The 23,167-nt window shown below is 37.9% G+C and overlaps 1 protein-coding gene across 14 annotated transcripts in view; it reads left to right on the forward strand.

The window, feature by feature from the left end:
- The window catches only part of LOC310716820 (uncharacterized protein), a 91,441-nt gene extending 68,743 nt beyond the window's left edge, over positions 1-22,698 (forward strand). For 12 of the 14 annotated variants that reach the window (XM_083524287.1, XM_083524283.1, XM_083524278.1 and 9 more), the window contains 5 exons: positions 13,139-13,312; positions 14,866-15,039; positions 19,133-19,306; positions 21,965-22,138; positions 22,300-22,698. In XM_083524287.1, the coding sequence (XP_083380413.1) occupies positions 13,139-13,312; positions 14,866-15,039; positions 19,133-19,306; positions 21,965-22,138; positions 22,300-22,306 (703 nt within the window). In that variant the 3' untranslated portion in view covers positions 22,307-22,698. The remainder of the gene's footprint in view (positions 1-13,138; positions 13,313-14,865; positions 15,040-19,132; positions 19,307-21,964; positions 22,139-22,299) is intronic. The other 2 variants (XM_083524288.1, XM_083524282.1) reach the window with 2 other exon arrangements.
- The last annotated feature ends 469 nt before the right edge of the window (positions 22,699-23,167 follow it).

Below are 23,167 nucleotides of genomic sequence, written 5' to 3' on the forward strand. Positions count from 1 at the left end.
TGACATTTACCTCAGACTGCGTTTACCTCAGACTGAAATTCACCTGAGAACAAAATTTACCAAACTGAAACTTACCTCCGACTGAAGTTTAATTTAGACTGAAACTCACCTCAGACTGCATTTACCTCAGAAAGCATTTACTTCAGGCTGCATTTACCTCAGACTGAAACTCACCCCAGACTGCATTTACTTCAGACTGTATTTACTTCAGACTGAAACTCACCCCAGACTGCATTTACCTCAGACTGAAATTCACCTCAGACTGAAATTCACCTCAGACTTTATTTACTTCAGACTGCATTTACCTCAGACTGCATTTACCTCAGACTGAAACTCACCTCAGACTGTATTTACTTCAGACTGAAATTTACCTCAGACAGAAACTTACCTCCGACTGAAGTTTAATTTAAACTGAAACTCACCTCAGACTGCATTTACCTCAGAAAACATTTACTTTAGACTGCATTTACCCCAGACTGAAATTTACCTCAGACTGCATTTACCTCAGACTGCATTTACCTCAGACTGCATTTACCCCAGACTGAAATTTACCCCAGACTGAAATTTACCCCAGACTGAAATTTACCTCAGACTGCATTTACCTCAGACTGCATTTACTTCAGACTGCATTTACCTCAGACTGAAATTTACCTCAGACTGAAACTCACCTCAGACTGAAACTCACCTCAGACTGCATTTGCCTTAGACTGCATTTACTTCAGACTGCATTTGCCTTAGACTGCATTTACTTCAGACTGCATTTACCTTAGACTGCATTTACTTCAGACTGCATTTACTTCAGACTGCATTTACCTCAGACTGAAACTCACCTCAGACTGCATTTACCTCAGACTGCATTTACCTTTGACTGAAATTTACCTCAGACTGCATTTACTTCAGACTGCATTTACCTCAGACTTTATTTACTTCAGACTGCATTTACCTCAGACTGCATTTACCTCAGACTGAAACTCACCTCAGACTGTATTTACTTCAGACTGAAATTTACCTCAGACAGAAACTTACCTCCGACTGAAGTTTAATTTAAACTGAAACTCACCTCAGACTGCATTTACCTCAGAAAACATTTACTTTAGACTGCATTTACCCCAGACTGAAATTTACCTCAGACTGCATTTACCTCAGACTGCATTTACCTCAGACTGCATTTACCCCAGACTGAAATTTACCCCAGACTGAAATTTACCCCAGACTGAAATTTACCTCAGACTGCATTTACCTCAGACTGCATTTACCTCAGACTGAAATTTACCTCAGACTGAAACTCACCTCAGACTGAAACTCACCTCAGACTGCATTTGCCTTAGACTGCATTTACTTCAGACTGCATTTGCCTTAGACTGCATTTACTTCAGACTGCATTTACCTTAGACTGCATTTACTTCAGACTGCATTTACTTCAGACTGCATTTACCTCAGACTGAAACTCACCTCAGACTGCATTTACCTCAGACTGCATTTACCTTTGACTGAAATTTACCTCAGACTGCATTTACTTCAGACTGCATTTACCTCAGACTGAAACTCACCTCAGACTAAAACTCACCTCAGACTGCATTTACCTCCGACTAAAACTCACCTCAGACTAAAACTCACCTCAGACTGCATTTACCTCAGACTGGCATTTACCTCAGACTGAAATTTACCTCAGACTGCATTTACTTCAGACTGCATTTACTTCAGACTGCATTTACCTTAGACTGAAATTTACCTCAAACTGAAACTCACCTCAGACTGCATTTACTTCAGACTGCATTTACCTCAGACTAAAACTCACCTCAGACTGCATTTACCTCAGACTGCATTTACCTCAGACTGAAATTTACCTCAGACTGCATTTACTTCAGACTGCATTTACCTCAGACTGAAACCCACCTCAGACTGCATTTACTTCAGACTGAAATTTACCTCAGACTGAAACCCACCTCACACTGAAATTTACCTCCAACTGAAATTTAATTCAGACTGTAATTTACCTCAGAGTGTTGAGAATCAGCATCTCCTGAGGTAAGTTAACGTTTAATATAACGGGTTTTATAGGATTGGTGTCGTGTTCAGTTTGTTGCCTTTGAGAAATATATTTTATATGAAAAAAATCAAGTCCTAGCTACAAACGCTCCGTACAGACTCCAACGATGTCTGCTTTTATTTCTTTTTAGATTTATTTTACATCAGAATGGCTTGAGAGTTAATGAGGTAATACACTTAGAGTTTCTATATTAATTAACTTACAAAAAAATCATGTGGAACTGATTAGCAACTATTTATTTATTCTTTAGGTTCCTGAGTTAGTCACTGATGTGCATTTCTACATGTTTATTAATATACATTAACATTTAAACAATCCTTTGAACAATTTAACAAATGTAAAATATGAAATAATATTTGGAGTATTTCTTTCTGCAATCACTTTTTTTTTTATATTACACGATATACAGTATCAATGTATCCTGCTAACAGTATTGTGCATTCGCCTCAGTTTATTAATTTGCAGTAACTATTTGGATTTGGGATTTTTATAAAAAAGGAAAGTGTGATGTAAAATTTTGAAGATTACTCCATTAAGATTGTCTTGAAATTAGCTTCAGGGTGTTGGGTGTGAATGCGGTGGGGTGGGTGGAATACACTTCTGCTAATCAGTAAAACATGACATGAGAATCTTTTTAAAGAAGCTGTAAATAAATAGAAGTTTACAGTGTCTGTGTTTCCTGATATTTAATCACAAGATAACTGAAAGTGATGTTTTTCCTGTGTATTAACGGTTAAATGACTGAGACAATACTGATATACCAGAGCAGTGCTAAAGATATTAAACATCCAATAGTGTAATATACAAGTAAACTAGTCATGTCTTGCTATGTTCATTTATTATTTGATTAATTAATTATTAATGTATAAGTCTGTAATGTTGCTTTACTGAACATTATTACATTACATTCTCATAAGATACACGTGAATCTGGTGAAATTATTGATTGATTTCTTTACTCTTTCTTTCATTTATGTTTGTATATGTTTCTATATGGACTTTAATCCATTACAGAAGAAGAGATCAGACCTGGTCATTCACAGCTGTCTGTCCATGACCAATAACGTTTCTTGACTAATTGTGAAAGATGGATCTCTCTGGTCCTGACCAACCTGATGGAGCTTCACAGTTCAAAGAAAAGTAAGTTACTGTTACTGTGTCTTACACAAAAACATTTAATGATGAGATAAGGACAGAAATTACATCATACAGTGAATGTCCAGTCTAACCATGGAGAAAATTTTCAGACTATACTGACTATCTGTATATGTTAATGAGAATCTAAATCCTAAATAGATTATTAGTAGTAAAATGTGTGTTGTTGAATAGTGAAACTCAGGGAAAGAAATCAGGCTGTGCAGGACCCAGCAGTACCTCCATGAAGAGTGATATAGATCCTCCACCAGGATTAAAAGATAAAGACCTCTCATCTACACACAGGTAACAACTCTTTATAATTCATTGTTTCTGATTAATATTAATAGGAATAATTATCCTGCATCATCAAAGCCTTTTAGTAAAACTAACAACTTTATTTAACTATTTAATGATATCTGTGTGGAAACCTATTGTCGGATTAAAATACAAATCAGAGCCACTTCTAAATGACACTGAATATTTCAGTCCTGCTGTGTTAATACCAATAGTACTTATTGGTTTTATTCAATTCTAAATATTGTTCAGCATTGCAAAACCACATTTCATCAATCTTAATTATTTCATGTAACTATAATATTGCTTGTGGTTTATGTGTGTATTTTATGTATTGTGTGTGTGTGTGCGTGTGTGCGTGTGTGCGTGTGTGCGTGTGTGCGTGTGTGCGTGTGTGTGCGTGTGTGTGTGTGTGTGTGTGTGTGTGTGTGTGTGTGTGTGTGTGTGCGCAGTGAAGCCCAGATAAAGAGATCAGACTCACCAGTACCCAGCTGTGTGTCCATGAAGAGTGAGCAGTCTATGACTTTACCAACAACATTTAAAGATCAGAGAGACTCCACACCTGGATTCAGGTAACATCTCCTAACAGTTTATACAGTAGTGTGAAATATTCTATCTTCTTCCAGCACTGTAGGCATTTGAGATATTTATTACTATTAAAGCTAATGTTATTATTGTAATTATTAATGTATGCATGTGTGATTTGATGTGCTGTGGGCCAATATTTGTTTTAAAAATAATAACTGTGCTTTTGATTACAATACAGAATTATTATTATTTTATGTTTGCTGTGCAGTGAAGCCCAGATAAAGAGATCAGACTCCCCAGTACCCAGCTGTGTGTCCATTAAGAGTGAGCAGTCTATGACTTTACCAACAACATTTAAAAAGAAGATAAAATCCTCATCCAGACCCAGGTGACACACTTTTGCCTGGAACTGACTAAGCTAATAGTTCCTAAATTTTATTTTGATACGTCTGAGTATTTAATGTAGTACCTCTGTACAATGTAAAAGATATTTACATACACATAGGCTAAAGATCACAGTTTTTCACACATTTTATATTACTGTACCATACTTTTTTTAGGTAGGTCAATTTGTGCATCTGCCAAACATCTAAAAATAGACAGATTTATTTCTGCTTTTATTTTTATATTAGAATATTAATATTCTAATGGATAGTTTAGATGCTTACAAGCACCATGTTGACCATCTCTTTAAACAGTGTGGAAGCTCCAGAAATGTTTGCGTAAGGGTATAATTCCATGATTTAGGAGTGCACCCATGGCTGTATTTAAGGGACCACCCCTGGAACCAATGCCTTTTCTCCTGGATACAATGGGAAAATTTAAGCAACTCAGCCAAAATCTTAAAAGAAAACTTATACTCGCAAGTCTGGTTCTGCTTAATGTGCAATTTCTGAACAGCTTAAGGTGCCAGGTGTTCAAATGTATATATAAAAAAAACTTGAGCATGTATACACAGCATTATTCACAAAAGAGGCACAAATTAATTCCCAATAATGAAGAAACTGTGCTGAACACTAAGATAACAACTAGGAAACTTGTTATCTAATGGAGTTAGAAGCATTAAGTAATAAATACCTACATCTAGTGTTGCAAGTAAAAATGGCCTGAGGGCATGGATGAGCAGCGGTTTGGAATGGAGAGAGGATTGGAGTGGGTTCTCCAGCTTCATTCCCAGTGGCCATAGGGCTATGCTATGCTAAGATGTATCAGCAGGACAACACACAAACATTTAGTGAGTGTACTGTAGAAGCATGAAACTGGCCAGTTTTCCATATTTTTTCTGTATGTTGGAGAAACGGTAGAAACCAAAATGTGAACCATTTTCATGTTTTTGGGACTGCAATTTTATTTATTATTTTATTGGAGAAAAATACATATTTCTTTACAGGATTTATTTTCAAGTGTGATACCTTTTGACAATAAAAACCTTTTGGTTAAATATCCCAGAAATGGTTCAAAATAAATAATTTTTTTATGAATATTTTGCTGGTTACTCTTAAAAAGAGTTTTACCAAAAAAATGCTTGTCAGAGCAGAGTCCTACTGTAAAACCAGGCATGGAAATCACAATAGACATTTATAAAATGGAACAAATCACAGCATTTTTAAATCATAATCTGGAAGAATTTGCTGTGTAGTGGGAAAACTGGACCAAATATGCAACATCTCATAGACTCATCTCAAAGATTTGCTTTTATTTTTTCTTCTCTTTTTTATCTATATGTCTGATCAGCATATGTACAATAGAGGCAAATGTAATATGTATATTTGGGCATATATTGATGTACAGATCCGTGTATAGATGTATATATGTACGTGTTTATATTTAAGTGTAATTAGTTGTATAATATACATCTGATGGAAAAGGAATTTCTTCTTTTTCTTTGATAACATTTTCATTTAAACAATACATATATCTTAATAGGTGTTAATATATCTTTACAGGTGTAAGTCTGAAAGCACTGGACCTCATGTTCAGGAGATATGTAAATTCAATCTGATAAAGAAGTTTCAGCACTTGAATGAGGTGGTGACAAATCCGAGAAACCCAAAACTTCTCAATGAGATCTACACAGATCTCTTCATCACAGAAGGAGACAGTGGAAAAGTCAATAAGGAACATGAGGTGAGACAGATCGAGGCAGCATCCAGGAGAGCAGCAACAGCAGAAACACCTATCAAATGCAGTAAAATCTTTAAGTCCTTATCTGAAGAAGACAAACCCATCAGGATCGTTCTGACAAAGGGAGTCGCTGGCATTGGAAAAACAGTCTCTGTGCAGAAATTCATTCTAGACTGGGCTGAAGGGAAAACAAATCAGGATGTTCTGCTCATATTTCCACATCCTTTCAGAGAGCTCAATCTGATGAAGAATCAAAAACTGAGCTTCATGAAGCTCCTTCATTTCTTTTTGAAGGAAATTGAAGAAACACTTATTTCCAGACTGGACAAAGTTCTGTTCATTTTTGATGGTTTGGATGAGTGTCGTTTCCCTCTGGATTTCCAGAACACAGTGAGAGTGTGTGATGTAACTGAACCAGCATCAGTAGATGTTCTGCTGATAAACCTGATCAAAGGAAACCTGCTTCCCTCTGCTCTCATCTGGATCACCTCCAGACCAGCAGCAGCTGATCAAATCCCCCCTGAGTGTGTAGATCGAGTCACAGAGGTACGAGGGTTCAATGACCCTCAGAAGGAGGAATATTTCAGAAAGAGGATCAGTGATCAGAGCCTGAGCAGCAGAATCATCACACACCTGAAGTCATTAAGAAGCCTCTACATCATGTGCCACATCCCAGTCTTCTGCTGGATTTCAGCCACTGTTCTAGAGAGAATGTTGGGTGAAGCAGAGAGTGGAGAGATCCCCAAGACTCTGACTCAAATGTACACACACTTCCTCATCATTCAGACCAACTTCATAAAGAAAAAGTACACAAAGAGCCAAAAGGCAGATAAAGAAATGGTTCTGAAACTGGGGAAACTGGCATTTCAGCAGCTGATGAAGGGCAACCTGATCTTCTATGAGGAAGACCTGGGAGAGTGTGGCATTGATGTGACAGAAGCATCAGTGTATTCAGGTGTGTGTACACAGATCTTCAGAGAGGAGTTTGGGCTTCACCAGAGTAAAGTGTACTGTTTTGTTCATCTGAGCATTCAGGAACATCTCGCAGCTCTGTATGTGCACCTGACTTTTATAAATGAAAAGAAAAATGTTTTTCAGAAGAGTCAGTTTTCTAAAAGGTCCATGAGGCTCAGAGACATCACAGTGTCAGATGTTCACAAGAGTGCTGTAGATCAGGCTTTACAGAGTAAAAATGGACATCTGGATCTTTTCCTTCGCTTTCTTCTGGGTCTCTCACTGGAGTCCAATCAGAACCTTCTACAAACCATAATGACACAGACAGGAAGTAGCTCTCACAACACAAAGGAAACAGTTGTTTACATCAAGAAGAAGATCAGAGAAAATCCATTAACAGAGAAATCCCTCAATCTGTTCCACTGTCTGAATGAACTGGAAGATCATTCTCTCGTTGAGGAAATCCAACAGTACCTGCAATCTGGAGATTTACATCAAAACAAACTTTCTTCTTCTCGGTGGTCTGCTGTGGTGTTTGTGTTACTGACATCAGCACAGAAACAGGATGTGTTTGTCCTCAATAAATATTCCAATGAATACTGTACACCAGAGGAGGTTCTACTGAAGCTCCTGCCTGTGGTTGCAGCATCCAGAAAAGCTGAGTAAGTAATGTTGACTATGACTGTTACACTGTTTATGTTAGCAGCAGAGAAGATGGAAGAACTTTAGCACTGGTGGACCTCAGACCTCTCTTACAGTGAAGCTGGTTTTATGTTCTTTGTTGTGAATTATGTTATTTATGTAAATGTCATTACTACATTCAGTATGCAAAAAGTACAAATATGTTATATTTATTATTTGTATTTTTGAAAGATTTTGTTAATTTGATAATGTACACTGGTGCTAATTCGATCTGTATTTTGTATTTCAGTTGTAATAATTGTGACCTGGAGAAGAAAGGGTGTTCAGCATTGGCCTCAGTGCTCAGCTCTGAATCTTCCAGTCTCAGAGAACTGGATCTTTCTTGGAATAAACTTGGAGGCTCAGGAATGAAGTGTCTCTCTGCTGGACTGGAGAATCCTTACTGTAAACTGGAGATACTGAGGTAGAATAATTTATCTGAAAGTCTTATGACATGGTACAGAAAACCTCCCCTTATAAATACAACCTAATAATTACAAATGTCCTGGTCATTTAACCCCATTATGATATTATATTTAGAACATGCATCCATAATGTTCTATTTTCCTACAAATAAAATGATTGTGCTACACAATGAAGCCCTTCTTAAAATAAAAATTAGATCAAAATCTTTGTATCAGCTCTCTGAAAAACTCCTGTCAAAAGTCTCTAAGCTCCCTAATTAGAACTGCTTTTAACAAAATGTATTTAGTTGCTTCGGTAAAAGTATTTTTCTACCTTTAAGTACAAATAAAGACCCTGTTTTTTTATATATATATATATATATATATATATATATATATATATATATATATATATATATATATATATATATATATATATATATATATATATATATATTAAACCAGGGGATCATAAAAAAAAAACCTAAGATTAACAAAAGATTTACAAAGAATGAATTTAATATGAGAAAAATATCCTTTTCTTAGGGCGAGGGTTTTGAAGGTTTTCTACAGAGTCTAATGTCAATGTCAATGTCAAATTTATTTATATAGCACCATTTATCCCAACCGAGGTTGTCCAATGTGCTGCACATATTATAATAGACAATTGCACAGAACAAATAAGCAATAAAAACATCATAATAAAACAAACATTACAATACAACTTCCTCACTAAGTATAAGCTAATTTAAAAAGATGCGTTTTTAGCAAAGTTTTAAAAACAGATAAGGATGATACAGAGCGAATACACAGAGGTAAAGCATTCCATAATCTGGGGGCGGCTACTGAAAAAGCCCGGTCTCCTCTGCACCTCCGCTTTGACTTTGGGATACATAGCAGTCTCTGGTTAGATGACCGGAGAGACAGAAACGGACGATACTCAGTAAGCAATTCCGAGAGATACGGAGGGGCCAGACCGTGTAATGATTTAAACACCAAAAGAATAATTTAGAAATTCACTCGAGAACGCACGGGCAACCAGTGCAGAGAACGTAAAACTGGTGGTTAAAAGTCTAGCAGCTGCATGTTGAACTATTTGTAGCCGGGATATAGCTGACTGGCTAATCCCAAAATATATTCAGTTACAGTAATCCAGTCTCGTCGTAATGAAAGCATGGATTAATTGTTCAAAATTTTTACTAGTCAAAATGGGTTTAACTTTAGCTAATAGTCTAAGCTGAAAGAAGCATGATCTGACCACTGTATTTATGTGTTTGTCAAATTTCAGCTTATCATCAAAGATAACCCCTAAATTTTTAACCCAAGGTTTTACAGAGGGCGATAAATCCCCAAAATTGATTTTTGGTGAACTAACAGAGTCTGAAGGACCGAATACTATTATCTCTGTTTTACTCTCATTAAAATTTAAAAAATTTAAAGACAGCCAGGCTTTCACATCAGCCAAACAAGTTATGAGTGCTTCTATGCCATTGGAACTCTTTTTTAAGGGCAAATATATTTGAGTGTCATCGGCATAGCAGTGGAATGACAGACCATGCTTCCTAAAAATAGAGCCCAATGGCAGCATATACAAAGAAAAAAGAATCGGAGCCAAGATGGAACCCTGGGGTACACCGCATGTTAGAGGAGCTGACTCAGATGAGTGTTCACCCATATTAACATTAAAACGTCTATTTAAAAGATATGAATTAAACCATTCAAGAGCGCTTCCTGTTATGCCTGCGCAATGCTCCAGGCGAGTAAGAAGGACTGCATGGTCAACAGTGTCAAACGCAGCACTCAAATCTAGGAGCTCAAGCACAGAATGGTTTCCAGAGTCACCAGTAAGTAGAATATCATTTAAAACCTTCAGAAGTGCAGTCTCTGTGGAGCGAAATTTTCGAAAACCTGATTGAAAGACCTCAAATATCTTATTTTCATCTAAAAAACTCTGCAATTGTGAAAGCACTATTTTCTCGAGGATCTTTGTAATAAAAGACAAATTTTAAATTGGTCTATAATTTTCTAAAACAGTAGGATCTAGATTATGTCTCTTGAGCAAAGGATATACTGTAGCATGTTTTAACACATCAGGTACAGAACTGGTTTCAAAGGATCGGTTAATCAAAGTCACAAGGTATGGACCCACTGGAACAAAAACTTGTTTCAGGAAATAAGGAGGCAGGATGTCTACGGTAGAGCCTGACGGCTTAAGCCGGCATACTATTTCTTGGAGATATTCAAAAGAAATAGGTTTGAATTGACTAAACTCTGCACAACAAACAGAGTGGATGGATGGATCAGAATCTGGGTGAGATATCCCCCGTCTAATAGAATTAATCTTTTCAACAAAGAATCTCAAAAAATCCTCACACATTGTTTTTGAGACCGTTGGGTTAACAACAGTGTTAAAAACAGTAAAAAGAGTTTTGGGCCTATGGAAATTATTTTTAATAATGTCTGCAAAAATTATTTTTAATAATGTCTGCAAAATACCTTACAGTTGTCTACAGTTGTTCTGCTCATATATTTCTGGTTAGGTCTACAGTTGCACTAAATGAGAATCATATCATTGATGGAAATGTTTGGAGGTCATCTTTCATTTTGAAAGTTTAAAAATAATGCATTTATCAGCATATAGTTGACAAACTCTGAAAAGTGAGCGGTGTGTGTAGGACCTGTTCCTGCTTCAGAACCATACTATCCAGCTGTTTTTTCTTCAGCGAAGTGATATTACTTGTGTATACATCAAAACATGATAGAATTCCCCTTTATATGACCGAACATGCCCCATGTTATGTAATACACGATTAGCACACCGAAAAGGCAGATACACGTGCTGTATAAGAATGTTAAATAAGAAATGCTTAAAGGGCCAAGCACAGACAAGAAAAGAGAAAGAGAAACAAAACCAAAAACTGGAAGAACTTGGAATATGAAATGAGGAACACAAATGGCTTGATAATTGACAGGAACCTGAACACATTACTTTGTGGAGAAAGAGCAGAAAATCTAAACCGTGGGTCATGAACCAGGGGGTCCGTGACCCCTAGGTGTTCAGCAGCGTTACTGCAGTTAAATAATGTTGAATACCAAGCAAAAAAAAAGAAAATTGGTATAAACATCAAAGATTATATATATATATATATTTATATATTTATATTTATTTATTTTTTATTAATTAATTTATTTATTTATTTATTTATTTTCAAATATTATAATTATTACATTAAAGGTCTAATAAACTCAAAGCTAATGTTCATGTAAATGTATAATTGTGCACCTGACAGTAAAATTAAATGTTACGTTCTATTTAAATTAAAGCTGAAGTTCATGTACATATATAGTTGTCCACCTGATAGAAAAAGAAAAATGTTTGAAACTGTAAACAACTAAATAAATTGTGATTTTAATTGAAAAATGTGTTTATGATGCATTGAAAGATTTGAAAATATATAAAAGTATATTTTATGACACATTAACCTATGACAAGACAGGGTGGAGGAATCGCAAACCTGAAAACAATGTAAACAATGAAAAGTCCAAAGTCCATAGTCATTTAGCTGCCAATCTGCTTTATTTTACATCTGCCTCTTTTAAACCAACTACCTGCATGTCTTCCCTCACTACATCCATAAAATAGGTCTTCCTCTTTCCCTCCTTCCTGGTGGCTCCATCCTCAGCATTCTCCTACTGATATACCCAATGTCTTCTATCACAAATCACTCCTGCTATCACTCTTCTCCACCCACTCCACCCTGCCTGCACTCTTTTCTTCACTTCTCTAACACACTCTCCATTACTCTGCACTGTTGACCCCAGGTACCTGAACTCTTCCACCTTCTTCACCTCTTCTCCCTGCAACCGCACCCCTCCACTGCCCTCCCTCTCATTCACACACATGTACTCTGTCTTACTCCTACCACTGCAAACAGGAAAGGGCTCAGAGCCGATCCTTGATGCAGTCCAACCTCCAACTTGAACCAGTCTGTCGTTCCTACTGCACACTTCACTGCTGTCACACTGTCCTCATACATGTCCTGCACCACCCTCACATACTTCTCTGACACACCAGACTTCCTCAAACAATACCACAACTCCTCTCTCCACTCTGTCGTACGCTTTCTCTAAATCCACAAACACACAATGCAGCTCCTTCTGATCTTCTCTATACTTCTCCATCAACATTCTCAAAGCAAATAATGTGTCTGTGGTGCTCTTCCTCGGCATGAAACCATACTGTTGCTCACAGATGGTCACCTCTTCTCTCAGCCTGGCTTCCACTACTCTTTTCCATAACTTCATGGTGTGACTGATCAACTTTATTCCCCTGTAGTTACTGCAGGTCTGCACATCCCCTTATTCTTAAAGATCGTTACCAGCACACTCCTTCTCCATTCCTCCATTCCACCTCTCGACTTTTCACTCTTCATCCTCTTAATCGCTGCTCTCACTTCCTCCTTACTAATCCTATCTACATCCTGCTTCACCAACTCCACACCATCCAACCTTCTCGCTCTCATTTTCCTCATTCATCATGGCATGCACTTCTACAAAAAGAGTGAGGAAGAAATCCTTGATACTGGTTGCTGCCAATGCTTGCTAACTTATTTATTGCTGTTCCGTTTAATAGTAACTGTAACATGAACTAGTTCGATAGTCAAGTGCAAAAATGTTGGTAACTACAATCTTAATTATAAGATAACCTTAATCTTAATTATAATATTAATTATAGATTTAGTGTCTAAGCAATGTTCAAAGTGGCAATCGGAATGCTGCTCTTTATTCAGAGAGAGTGGTTCTTGCAAAGAAAAAGACGTTTTTAACTGTTTATTTGGCAAATAATAATAATAAAAAAACCCACAGATGAAATAGAATTTGACAGTTTGGAGTTTTGAAGTTTTTACAATCCTGTCCACAAACAAGATTGATAATGATTGCCATATTTGTTTATTGTCTCTCTGCAGGTTGTGTTATTGTGGTGTCTCAGATGAAGGTTGTGCTGCTCTGACTTCAGCTCTGAGATCAAACCCCTCACACCTGAGAGAACTGGATTTGACTGGGAATAAACTTGGAGACTCAGGAATGAAGTGTCTCTCTGCTGTACTGGAGAATCCTCACTGTAAACTGGAGATACTGAGGTAAGATCATCTCTCTGAGAGTCACATGACCTGCTCTTCTGTAAGACACTACACTCTAATAGTGAGACTGAAACAGTGAATAATCTGACCATTTGTTGCATCACTGTAGCGAATTTAGCTCGCAAAAAAGGGAAACATCTATGAGTTATTATAACAGTTTATAATTAATCATAAATATTTTGATTGAATCTTCGAAACAACTTTAATAGAATCAATGTTACAATTATTTGATCTGTTCATCCACTGAGAGACCATATAATCTATCAATTCTAGGAAGGGTTATCTCCCCGGCCAAGAAAGATACAACTCCCTACTTTATACCATACTAGTTCTAATTTAGCATGTAGCAGAAATCAGTATTCACAGACAATCACTTGTTAACATAAGGCATTTAATGAATAGGACACGTAATGTCATGCTACGTTTGTCGACCCCCAGAGGGTAAATTGTGTGAATCGTGGTGGATTTTGATGTTTGATTTGAGAGTTGGTGCATCAATACAACAAATGTTTACCGATTAAAAATATTTTTTCGGTGGAGTTTATTTATTTAAGTTATGTATGAATAAAGAAAGGACTTTGTGAATAAATGTATGTTGTGCTGAATGTTTTAATTGAGTTTATATTTATTTATTTATGTATTTATATTTCTTATAAAAGTGGTCAAACAGAAATGCACGCTGCATTGATAGCGTGTTAATAAAAATAAATTTTGACAGCCTTAATACATATACTAAGATAAAACGAATTTAAAATTGTTACCTAATGAATGTATGCAGGCTGAACATCTACCATGTAGAACACAAGCAGAGAAAATTTGATGATCAGGTGATCAGGAATGTGTCTGTTCTCAGTCATGTTCTCATCACTGACTTCCCCTGTCTCATCCACGTTAACCCCAGACTTCTTACTGCCTTCTGCCTGCTCATTGTGAGCTTCAGAAACTAGTCTACAGGAGAGACAGGAAATGATTCATTGATTAAAAAAGCCACGCAATGACAGGAAACAGGTTGATGGGCTGAAAACTGCAATGAGAAGAAAAAACAGTGACATTTCATCAAATAGATTAAAACTAAAGTAACAAGTCTGTTTTGAAAATGTAAGAAGTAGAAAATACAGATATTTGTGTAAAAATGTAATGAGTGAAAGTAAAAAGTTGTCAAAAAAATAAAAAGTGAAGTAAAATACTGATATAAAAATACCAGAAGAATCTACTTAAGTACAGTAACAGAGTACTTGTACTTCGTTACTTCCCTCCTCTGAACTTGGTTAATGAGATGACCAGCTTTAAGGGTCAAACAAAAGATGTTTGTACAGTGTCAAGACCCAGCCACACATGATTTTAAAAAAAATGTAATATGATCTAGAAACTGATTTGTGTGGGGTTTTTGGGGGGTTATTCCTGATAGTCCTCACATAATTTATGATTAATTAGAAGTATTTATTCATAGTTATTGAAAAAAATCTAACTGTTTATTTGATGGAAACATTCCTACTGAGCTGATTTGTGTGTCCTATACTGAAAGAGTGAAGAGTGTTATTGTATCTTTGCAGGTTGTGCGATTGTAGAGTATCAGTTGTAGGCTGTGCTGCTCTGACTTCAGCTCTGAGATCAAACCCCTCACACCTGAAAGAACTGGTGCTGTCTAAAAATAAAGTCGGAGACTCGGGTGTGAAGCGGCTCGCTGCTGTGCTGGAGAATCCACGCTGTAAACTGGGGATACTCAAGTAAGGTCATCTCTCTGAGAGTCACATGACCTACTCCTCAGTAAGACCCATTCTCTAATAGTAAGACTGAAGCAGAGATTTTAGATTCAGCATCGAATATCTATATGAAGAGAAGAATCATTTAATTTAACTGCATTACCAACAGGGATGTATTGAAGTGTAAAAGCTAACAGGTATTTATTTCTGTGTAAAACAATATCCTGGTAAAGTCATTTATTTTCACTAGCTCTATGTGGAAACCTGTTCCATAACTGTGGGGCTTTGTAAGTGAAATTTCTGCCAAGGTACCAACAATGATCCTACACAGTATAAGCCTTTGCGAGTCACAGTCGCTGGACAGCATTAGGAGTAGCCATCCTTTTTGGTGATTCTGTGATCACAAAAGCCATTCATAATCAGGTTTCTCTGGCTTCAGAAGAAAACCCCCACCTGGACTGGGCCAGTGGTCGCATATTGGACTGAGGTTTTTCTGCCAGAGTCAATGCCTCTCTGCCACTCCACCTATCTCTGCCCACAGCCACTCCCTGCCAGATCTCAGCTTGGTGCCACCAGACTACCATGACCTAGAAGAGATATTCAGCAAGTTTTGGCCATCCTTCCTACCTCAGCATCAGCCCTACAACTGCGCCATAGACATGCTACTTTCAACGTCACCGTCTCTATTACCTGACTGGGACTCACTCGCCACCTAGATCATCCATCCATCCTCTTCGCTGGACGGGGCTGGCTTTGTCTTTGACAAAAGGAAGGACAACACCCTCTGACCTTGTGTTGATTACCGTGGCTTAAATTCCATCATAATCAAAAACAGATATCTTCTGCTCTTCATGGCTTCCACCTTGGAGCTCCTCCAGGGAGCCACCATGTTCACCAAACTCGACCTCCACGATGCCAATTAATACCCCCTTAGGGCACTACAACTATCTAGTAATGGCTTTTGGCCTCACCAACTTGCTGGGTGGTGTTCCAGGCACTTATCAATGGTGTCCTGAGGGACATGCTAAACCACTTTGTTTTCGTCTACCTATACAATATTCTCATCTTCTCACTCTTCCTGGAGGAATTTTTCAGCATTTCCGGTCTGTGTTCCAGTGCCTTCTGCAGAACCATCCGTATGTGAAATACAGGAAATGTGAGTTTCACATTGACTACCATTTCATTTCTGGGCTTCATCTTCTCAGCCAGTAATGTATATATGGAATTTGCCAGTAAACAGCTTCAAAAATGTCTGGGGTTCTTCAGCTTTTACTAGCAGTTCATCAGGAGATTTTGTGCTGTCACCGCTCCCCTTCATGAGCTTTGCCAAGATCATAATCCTGTACCCCTCTGCCCTGCTCCTGGCCTGTCAGATCCTGCTCTTCAGTTCATGTTCAAATTTAACACCTCTAACCTCTAACTGGGGAGTCTGGGTGGTTCGTTCCCAGAGGAGTCCCTGAGATATCCAGCTCCACCTATGCGCCTTCTTTCACCCTCACTCAAGTCACCTCACTTTAGCCGAACAGGACTACGCAGTTGGGGAATTAGAGCTGGAGACACTGGCTAGAGGGCTTTGAGGTCCCCTTCATAGTCTGGACAGATCACTGCAATTTGGAATATCTACAGACCGTCAACTGTCTCAACCCGCACCAGGCCCCATAGAGACTTTTACTTTTTAACTTCTTTCCCACCTAATCTGGGTTGAGTATGCTTACAAATTTCTGCCGTCTATGACCACGGGCCTCTCCCATTTTCAGGCGGTCTATGGGTACACAGCCACCCTTATTCTCCACCTAGGAACAGGAGGCCTCAGTCCTGTCAGCCCTGGCTTAGTCAGTTTTTTGCTCCTAAAAAATACTTGCACTGTGATCCTCAAAAATATTGAAGGCTTTGTCAGGAGTGCCAATTACAGATGAAACCCGTTCCTCTGTACTGAGTGGGTGGAAAGTCTGGCTTTCAACCCATGAATTACCGCTAAAGACTTTGTCTGACCTTTCAGAATTTCCAAATAGCTGAACCCAGATGCTGTCCATCTAACTATTCAATATTACACGTGTCTCACCTCAAGACCATCCAAAGCTGTTCGCTGGCATTAATGCACCTTGTAACTGGTGTGTTGTTTGTTTCTCCTTAACCACTGTCGGTAGCTACTCAACCTTGCTGACTAAGTGTCACCAAAGACCCTCGGCATAGATATGCAGCTAACAGACAGACAGAAATACAACTAGGATTTTATTTTTTTTTTTTCCCCTTTTGAATCAGAGGAGACCGAAAGCACTTTGAGACACACAAACACATCTACGAATATGTGAAAAACTGTTAACTGTTACTTTGTTTTTTGTTTTTATTTATTGTTATCATATACAAACCCAATTCCAAAAAAGTTGGGACACTTTACAAATTGTGAATAAAAACAGAATGCAATGATGTGGAAGTTTCAAATTTCAATATTTTATTCAGAATACAACATAGATGACATATGAAATGTTTAAACTGAGAAAATGTATAATTTTAAGGAAAAAAATAAGTTGATTTTAAATTTCATGGCATCAACACATCTCAGAAAAGTTGGGACAAGGCAATGTTTACCACTGTGTGGTGTCACCTCTTCTTTCCATAACAGTCTGAAAACATCTGGGGACTGAGGAGACAAGTTGCTCAAGTTTAGGAATAGGAATGTTCTCCCACTCTTGTCTAATACAGGCTTCTAGTTGCTCAACTGTCTCAGGTCTTCTTTCTCACATCTTCCTCTTTATGATGCGCCAAATATTTTCTATGGGTGAAAGATCTGGACTGCAGGCTGGCCATGTCAGTACCCGCATCCTTCTTCTACGCAGCCATGATGTTGTAATTGATGCAGTATGTGTGCAGTATCTGGCATTGTCATGTTGATAAATGCAAGGTCTTCCCTGAAAGAGACGACGTCTGGATGGGAGCATATGTTGTTCTAGAACTTGGATATACCTTTCAGCATTGATGGTGTCTTTCCAGATGTGTAAGCTGCCCATGCCACACGCACTCATGCAACCCCATACCATCAAAGATGCAGGCTTCTAAACTGAGCGCTGAGAACAACTTGGGTTGTCCTGGTCCTCTTTAGTCCGGATGACATGGCGTCCCAGTTTTCCAAAAAGAACTTAAAATTTTGGTTCGTCTGACCACAGAACAGTTTTCCAATTTGTCACAGTCTATTTTAAATGAGCCTAGGCCCAGAGAAAACGCCTGAGCTTCTGGATCATGTTTAGATATGGCTTCTTTTTCGACCTATAGAGGTTTAGCCAGCGACAGCGAATGGCACGGTGGATTGTGTTCACTGACAATGTTTTTTGGAAGTTTTCCTAAACCCATGTTGTGATTTCCATTACAGTAGCATTTCTGTATGTGATGCAGTGCCGTCTAAGGGTCCGAAGATCACAGGCATCCAGTATGGTTTTCCGGCCTTCACCCTTATGCACAGAGATTTTTCCAGATTCTCTGAATCTTTGGATGATATGATGCACTGTAGATGATGAGAACTTCAAACTCTTTGCAATTTTTCTCTGAGAAACTCCTTTCTGATATTGCTCCACTACTTTTCGCCGCAGCATTGGGGAACTGGTGATCCTCTGCCCATCTTGACTTCTGAGAGACACTGCACTCTGAAAGGCTCTTTTTATACCCACTCATGTTGCCAATTGACCTAATAAGTTGCATATTGCTCCTCCAGCTGTTCCTTATATGTACATTTCACTTTTCCGGCCTCTTAATGCTACCTGTCCCAACTTTTTTGGAATGTGTAGCTCTCATGAAATCCAAAATGAGCCAATATTTGGCATGACATTTCAAAATGTCTCACTTTCAACATTTGATATTTTATCTATATTCTATTGTGAATAAAATATAAGTGTATAAGATTTGTAAATTATTGCATTCCTTTTTTATTCACAATTTGTACAGTGTCCCAGCTTTTTTAGAATCGGGGGTCGTAATTCATGACTAGAATTTTGTATTTCATAGTGATCAAAGACTGTGGTGGCAAAATAAATAAAATATGAAAAAATGAATTAATTTAATTGCTGCTGAACTGATCTGTGTGTCATGAACTGAGAGAGTGAAGTGTGTCATTGTCGTTCTACAGGTTGCACAGTTGTGATATTTCAGATGAAGGTTGTGCTGATCTGGCTTCAGCTCTAGGATCAAACCCCTCACACCTGAGAGAACTGAATCTCTCAAGGAATATCCTTGGAGACACAGGAATGAAATGTCTCTCTGTTGTACTGGAGAATCCTCACTGTAAACTGGAAATTCTGAAGTAAGGTCATCAAACATCAAATATACTGAAGAGGAAAATTTTATTTAAATTTATGGCATTTGGCAGACACCCTAATCCAGAGCATCTTACAGAAGATGTTTGAAGTCTCTAACAATAAATTTTTGCTCATTTACATAATCCTGGAAGCGGTATGTCTTTAATCATTGTGTAAGTAACTCAGTTGTTCAGATATCCAGGGAAGTTTGTTACACCACTGAAGGGCAGAACAAAAAGGGTCTCAATGCATGTGTTCTACGCATGTCTATGCATGTCTACCCGGAGAGATATTGTGACCAGTTGAGAAGTGGTTGTGGATCAGAAGCAGCATGTTGCAGTGCAGGGTAAGATAAGTGCCTTAGGTTAGGTGCGTGCTGGTTTTTTTTTCTTTCTATATTATTCTGTCTCAGTTGCAGTGCACCTGTCAGAAGAAAGGTGCAGTCTTGAAATGCCATTGGCTTGTGTGGATAGAAATGGGCCAATTCTCCTGGTGTTGTAAAGGAGAAATCAACACCAGTGTGTCATATTAGTACTGGGAGACTTTAAAGAATAGTTGATTGTCCATGGCTATGTGCAGGTGACCAACAGCGAGATCATAGAGTTGTCCATGAAGATCTCAGGATATCTGCCAGACATACTGAGACCAGAGTAGAGTGAAAAGTAAAGACTGTCTGTGTAAAGGAAATATTGAGTTGTGTATCATTTGCATAGCAGTGGAATGATAAGACATGTGAGGAGTGAGTATAGATGGAGAACAGAAAATGGCCCAATACTGAGCTTTGTGGTACATTAATAAAAAGACTGCATGAACCAGATGTCAATTCACTCTGATGCTGTGCCATTAATTCCATGATTTTTAAGGATGGACAAGAGAGTCTTGTAGATGACTTGTGTTATATGTAATGGGAGTGTCAAAGAGGATGAAGACTGTTAACAGTTTGGCAGATCTAGCATTATGTGAGTTCTCTATTGATGCTAAAAGGGCAGAATGTGTGGAACGTGCTGTTTTGGAGGCAGATTGTTCAGGAACTTGGATATTTTAGCATTAAAAAGAGAGTTGTTTTAACACTCAGTAAACACTTATGTTGGATGGATCCAGAGTGAGTTTTTTTCAGGATGAGAATAATTTTGACTAGATGTTATGGAGTTCTCGATAATAGTGATAAAGGGTACAATGCTTTGTAGGATGGTCTGGAGAATTGTACAAGGAATTGCACCCAGTGGGCAATCATAGGATTGCAGGACAACATGACTTGCAGGATCTCTTCTGTTGCTATAAAAAAACGTGTCGGTGAGAGAGAAGGAAGATCCTGAGCATGTAGTATAGGGCTTGAGGTAGGAGTAAAGGTCTGTCGGATATTTTTTTGCTATACTCATTTTTAAATGGGGATCAATCTTTAGCAGTCTGGGAGGACTGAGTATGTGGAACTGGTTCATTAAGCAGTGAAGAAACTAAGTGGAGCTTGTGAAGGCTTATAGAAGACATTCTTAACAGAAGTTACTTCAGTTGAGAATGTGTACAGCAGATCATGGCAAGAGACAGGATTTATGTCAAGTAATGGCATCTCTTTGACTTTCTTAGATTTCTTCAATTGCTGCACAATACCCTTAATAGTCAAAGAGCAGTGTAACATATCTTTTTTTTGTTTATAGGTTAGAGGACATAGAAGGATTGAGAAATGAGAAATGGATGAGAAATGAGAGAAGAGTCTGTAGCAAACTCCGGTGAAAGAGGGAAAATGAGTCAGGGTGTGGAAAGGGTGATAGGGTGCTGGAAGCTATGGAGTAAGAGGAGATAGAGTGAAGGGTTTGGAAAGTGGGAGAGAAATATCGAGTGTCAGCTAAAGACCAGGTTTATTTCCTCCCTTGCATATGGGAGAGCAGTTGTTAAATGTCTGGGAGAAGGACTGCAGAAGATGGAGAAGGGAAGTGTAAGAGGAATGGAGCTGTTCAGAGGTTGTTAAAGTCTTTGATGACAGTGAAAGGAGTTCTGTCAGTATGGATGTGACTGAGGAGCATGTCCACTTATCTGACGAGGCAAGTTTTCCAGTAGATAAGGATAGTGATAGATAACAATGGTCAGAAGACTGATTGGAGAGGTAACTGAAAATCAAAGCATGATACATTAAGATGGGACAAAGAGAGAGGTGTAAAGCACACTCTGTGTGATAATTAAACAGTCAGTGTAGTTGAGTTCCCTGTAGAAGTCCAAGACTCAGTGCCAGAAGGTCAGATGTGACAGAGTTAGGCTTGAGGCATATAGCAGGGGTGCAGTCAATGACAGGAATGGCTAATTATACTAAGAGGTAACAAACACTACTAAACTTAACACCGGCTATTGAATTGTTTTGCTTCTAATCATTGCTTATGATTATTCGGACTCATTATATCTCACAAATTCCTGCCCACAATTCACATACATATACATGCCTGATCAACCATATCAGAGAACTAACTGACAAACATCAACAGACACTTCCAGACAGTGTCTGGATAATAAAACACTATTGCTGCTGTCTTGCAGGCAACATTTCATTAGATTATCTTTAAAGTTATTTTATCTTTAGTAATGCACATTAATTCATGGTTCTTGTGACTGTGCTGGTGAAGGTCATGTGTCTGAACTCTGAGAATGAAGTGTGTGTTATTGTCTCTCTGCAGCTTGTGTTATTGTGGTGTCTCAGATGAAGGTTGTGCTGCTCTGACATCAGCTCTGAGATCAAACCCCTCACATCTGAGAGAACTGGATCTGTTTTGCAATAATTTAGGAGACTCAGAACAGAAGCTGCTCTTCAGTCTTAAACATGATCAACTTCACAAACTCCAGATTCTGAGGTGAGTTGAGTTATAAACATTCAAAAACACATTCAGAGACGGTACCCTGGTCATTGTAATTTTCTTCATGACTGCGTTTTGTATGTAAAATGACACTGATGTTTAATGTTAATGTTCGTCCTGTCAGCTTCAGTATAAACCTTATTTTCTTTTATTTTTAGGCTGTAAACAATTTTTCATCTGATGCAGATTCCAACGAAGAGATTTTTATTAGATGTGCTTCATCACAGAGGTGTTTCCTGGACATGTATTTTGAAGACCATGTTGGTGGTTTTACAGAGACGTGTTCATGTGCTTGCTTGGTGTGATTCTTCATGTGTGTTTAAGAGAGCGGTGCTGCAGAAATAATATCAGTATGAATTAATTATTATTATTATTATTAATCCTTTTTTGGAAATCCAGACCTCATAGCAGGACAATATTCAGGGTTCCAGGTGAGTTCTCTAAATGTAAAAATTCAGACATGTACATACAAGAATTGTAATGTATTTAAGGAAAATAATTTCTTGTTATAAAAGTAAAAAATATAAAATAAAATAGTAATATGTATGTATCACAAAGAATTCATCAATTATTGAATATATAAAGTGATTCTTATCAAGACGAGGAAAGGAAACTTGTAATGATGTTTGATTTACTGAACACTATTGTATAATCCAGTGATTATTAAACAAAAATGCCTTTCACAGGGGTTACATTAGATGTTCCTCAGGGTTTTTCCATTTACATGAATAATCTACTATTCAAATATTTTTTTAAACATCCTATTCTACATTGATTTGCCATTTGCTGGAGTAATATGCTTCACTCTCCTGGGAAGATGTTCCACTGGATTTCTGAGTGTGTTTGTGTGAGATTCTTTTAGCCACAAGGGTCTAAATAATAAAGATCAGAAGATTAATTTACGGGGTTACCATAATCAAGTGAAACTGAAACCAGTAAACCTGCCTCTTTAAGTTAAAATGAAGAGAATATCTCATTCTACCACATCCAACGATGCCCTATACCATTGTGTAGCTTCAACTTCGT

This window comes from Silurus aristotelis (assembly GCF_946808225.1).
Source record: "Silurus aristotelis genome assembly, chromosome: 21".
Taxonomy (NCBI): domain Eukaryota; kingdom Metazoa; phylum Chordata; class Actinopteri; order Siluriformes; family Siluridae; genus Silurus; species Silurus aristotelis.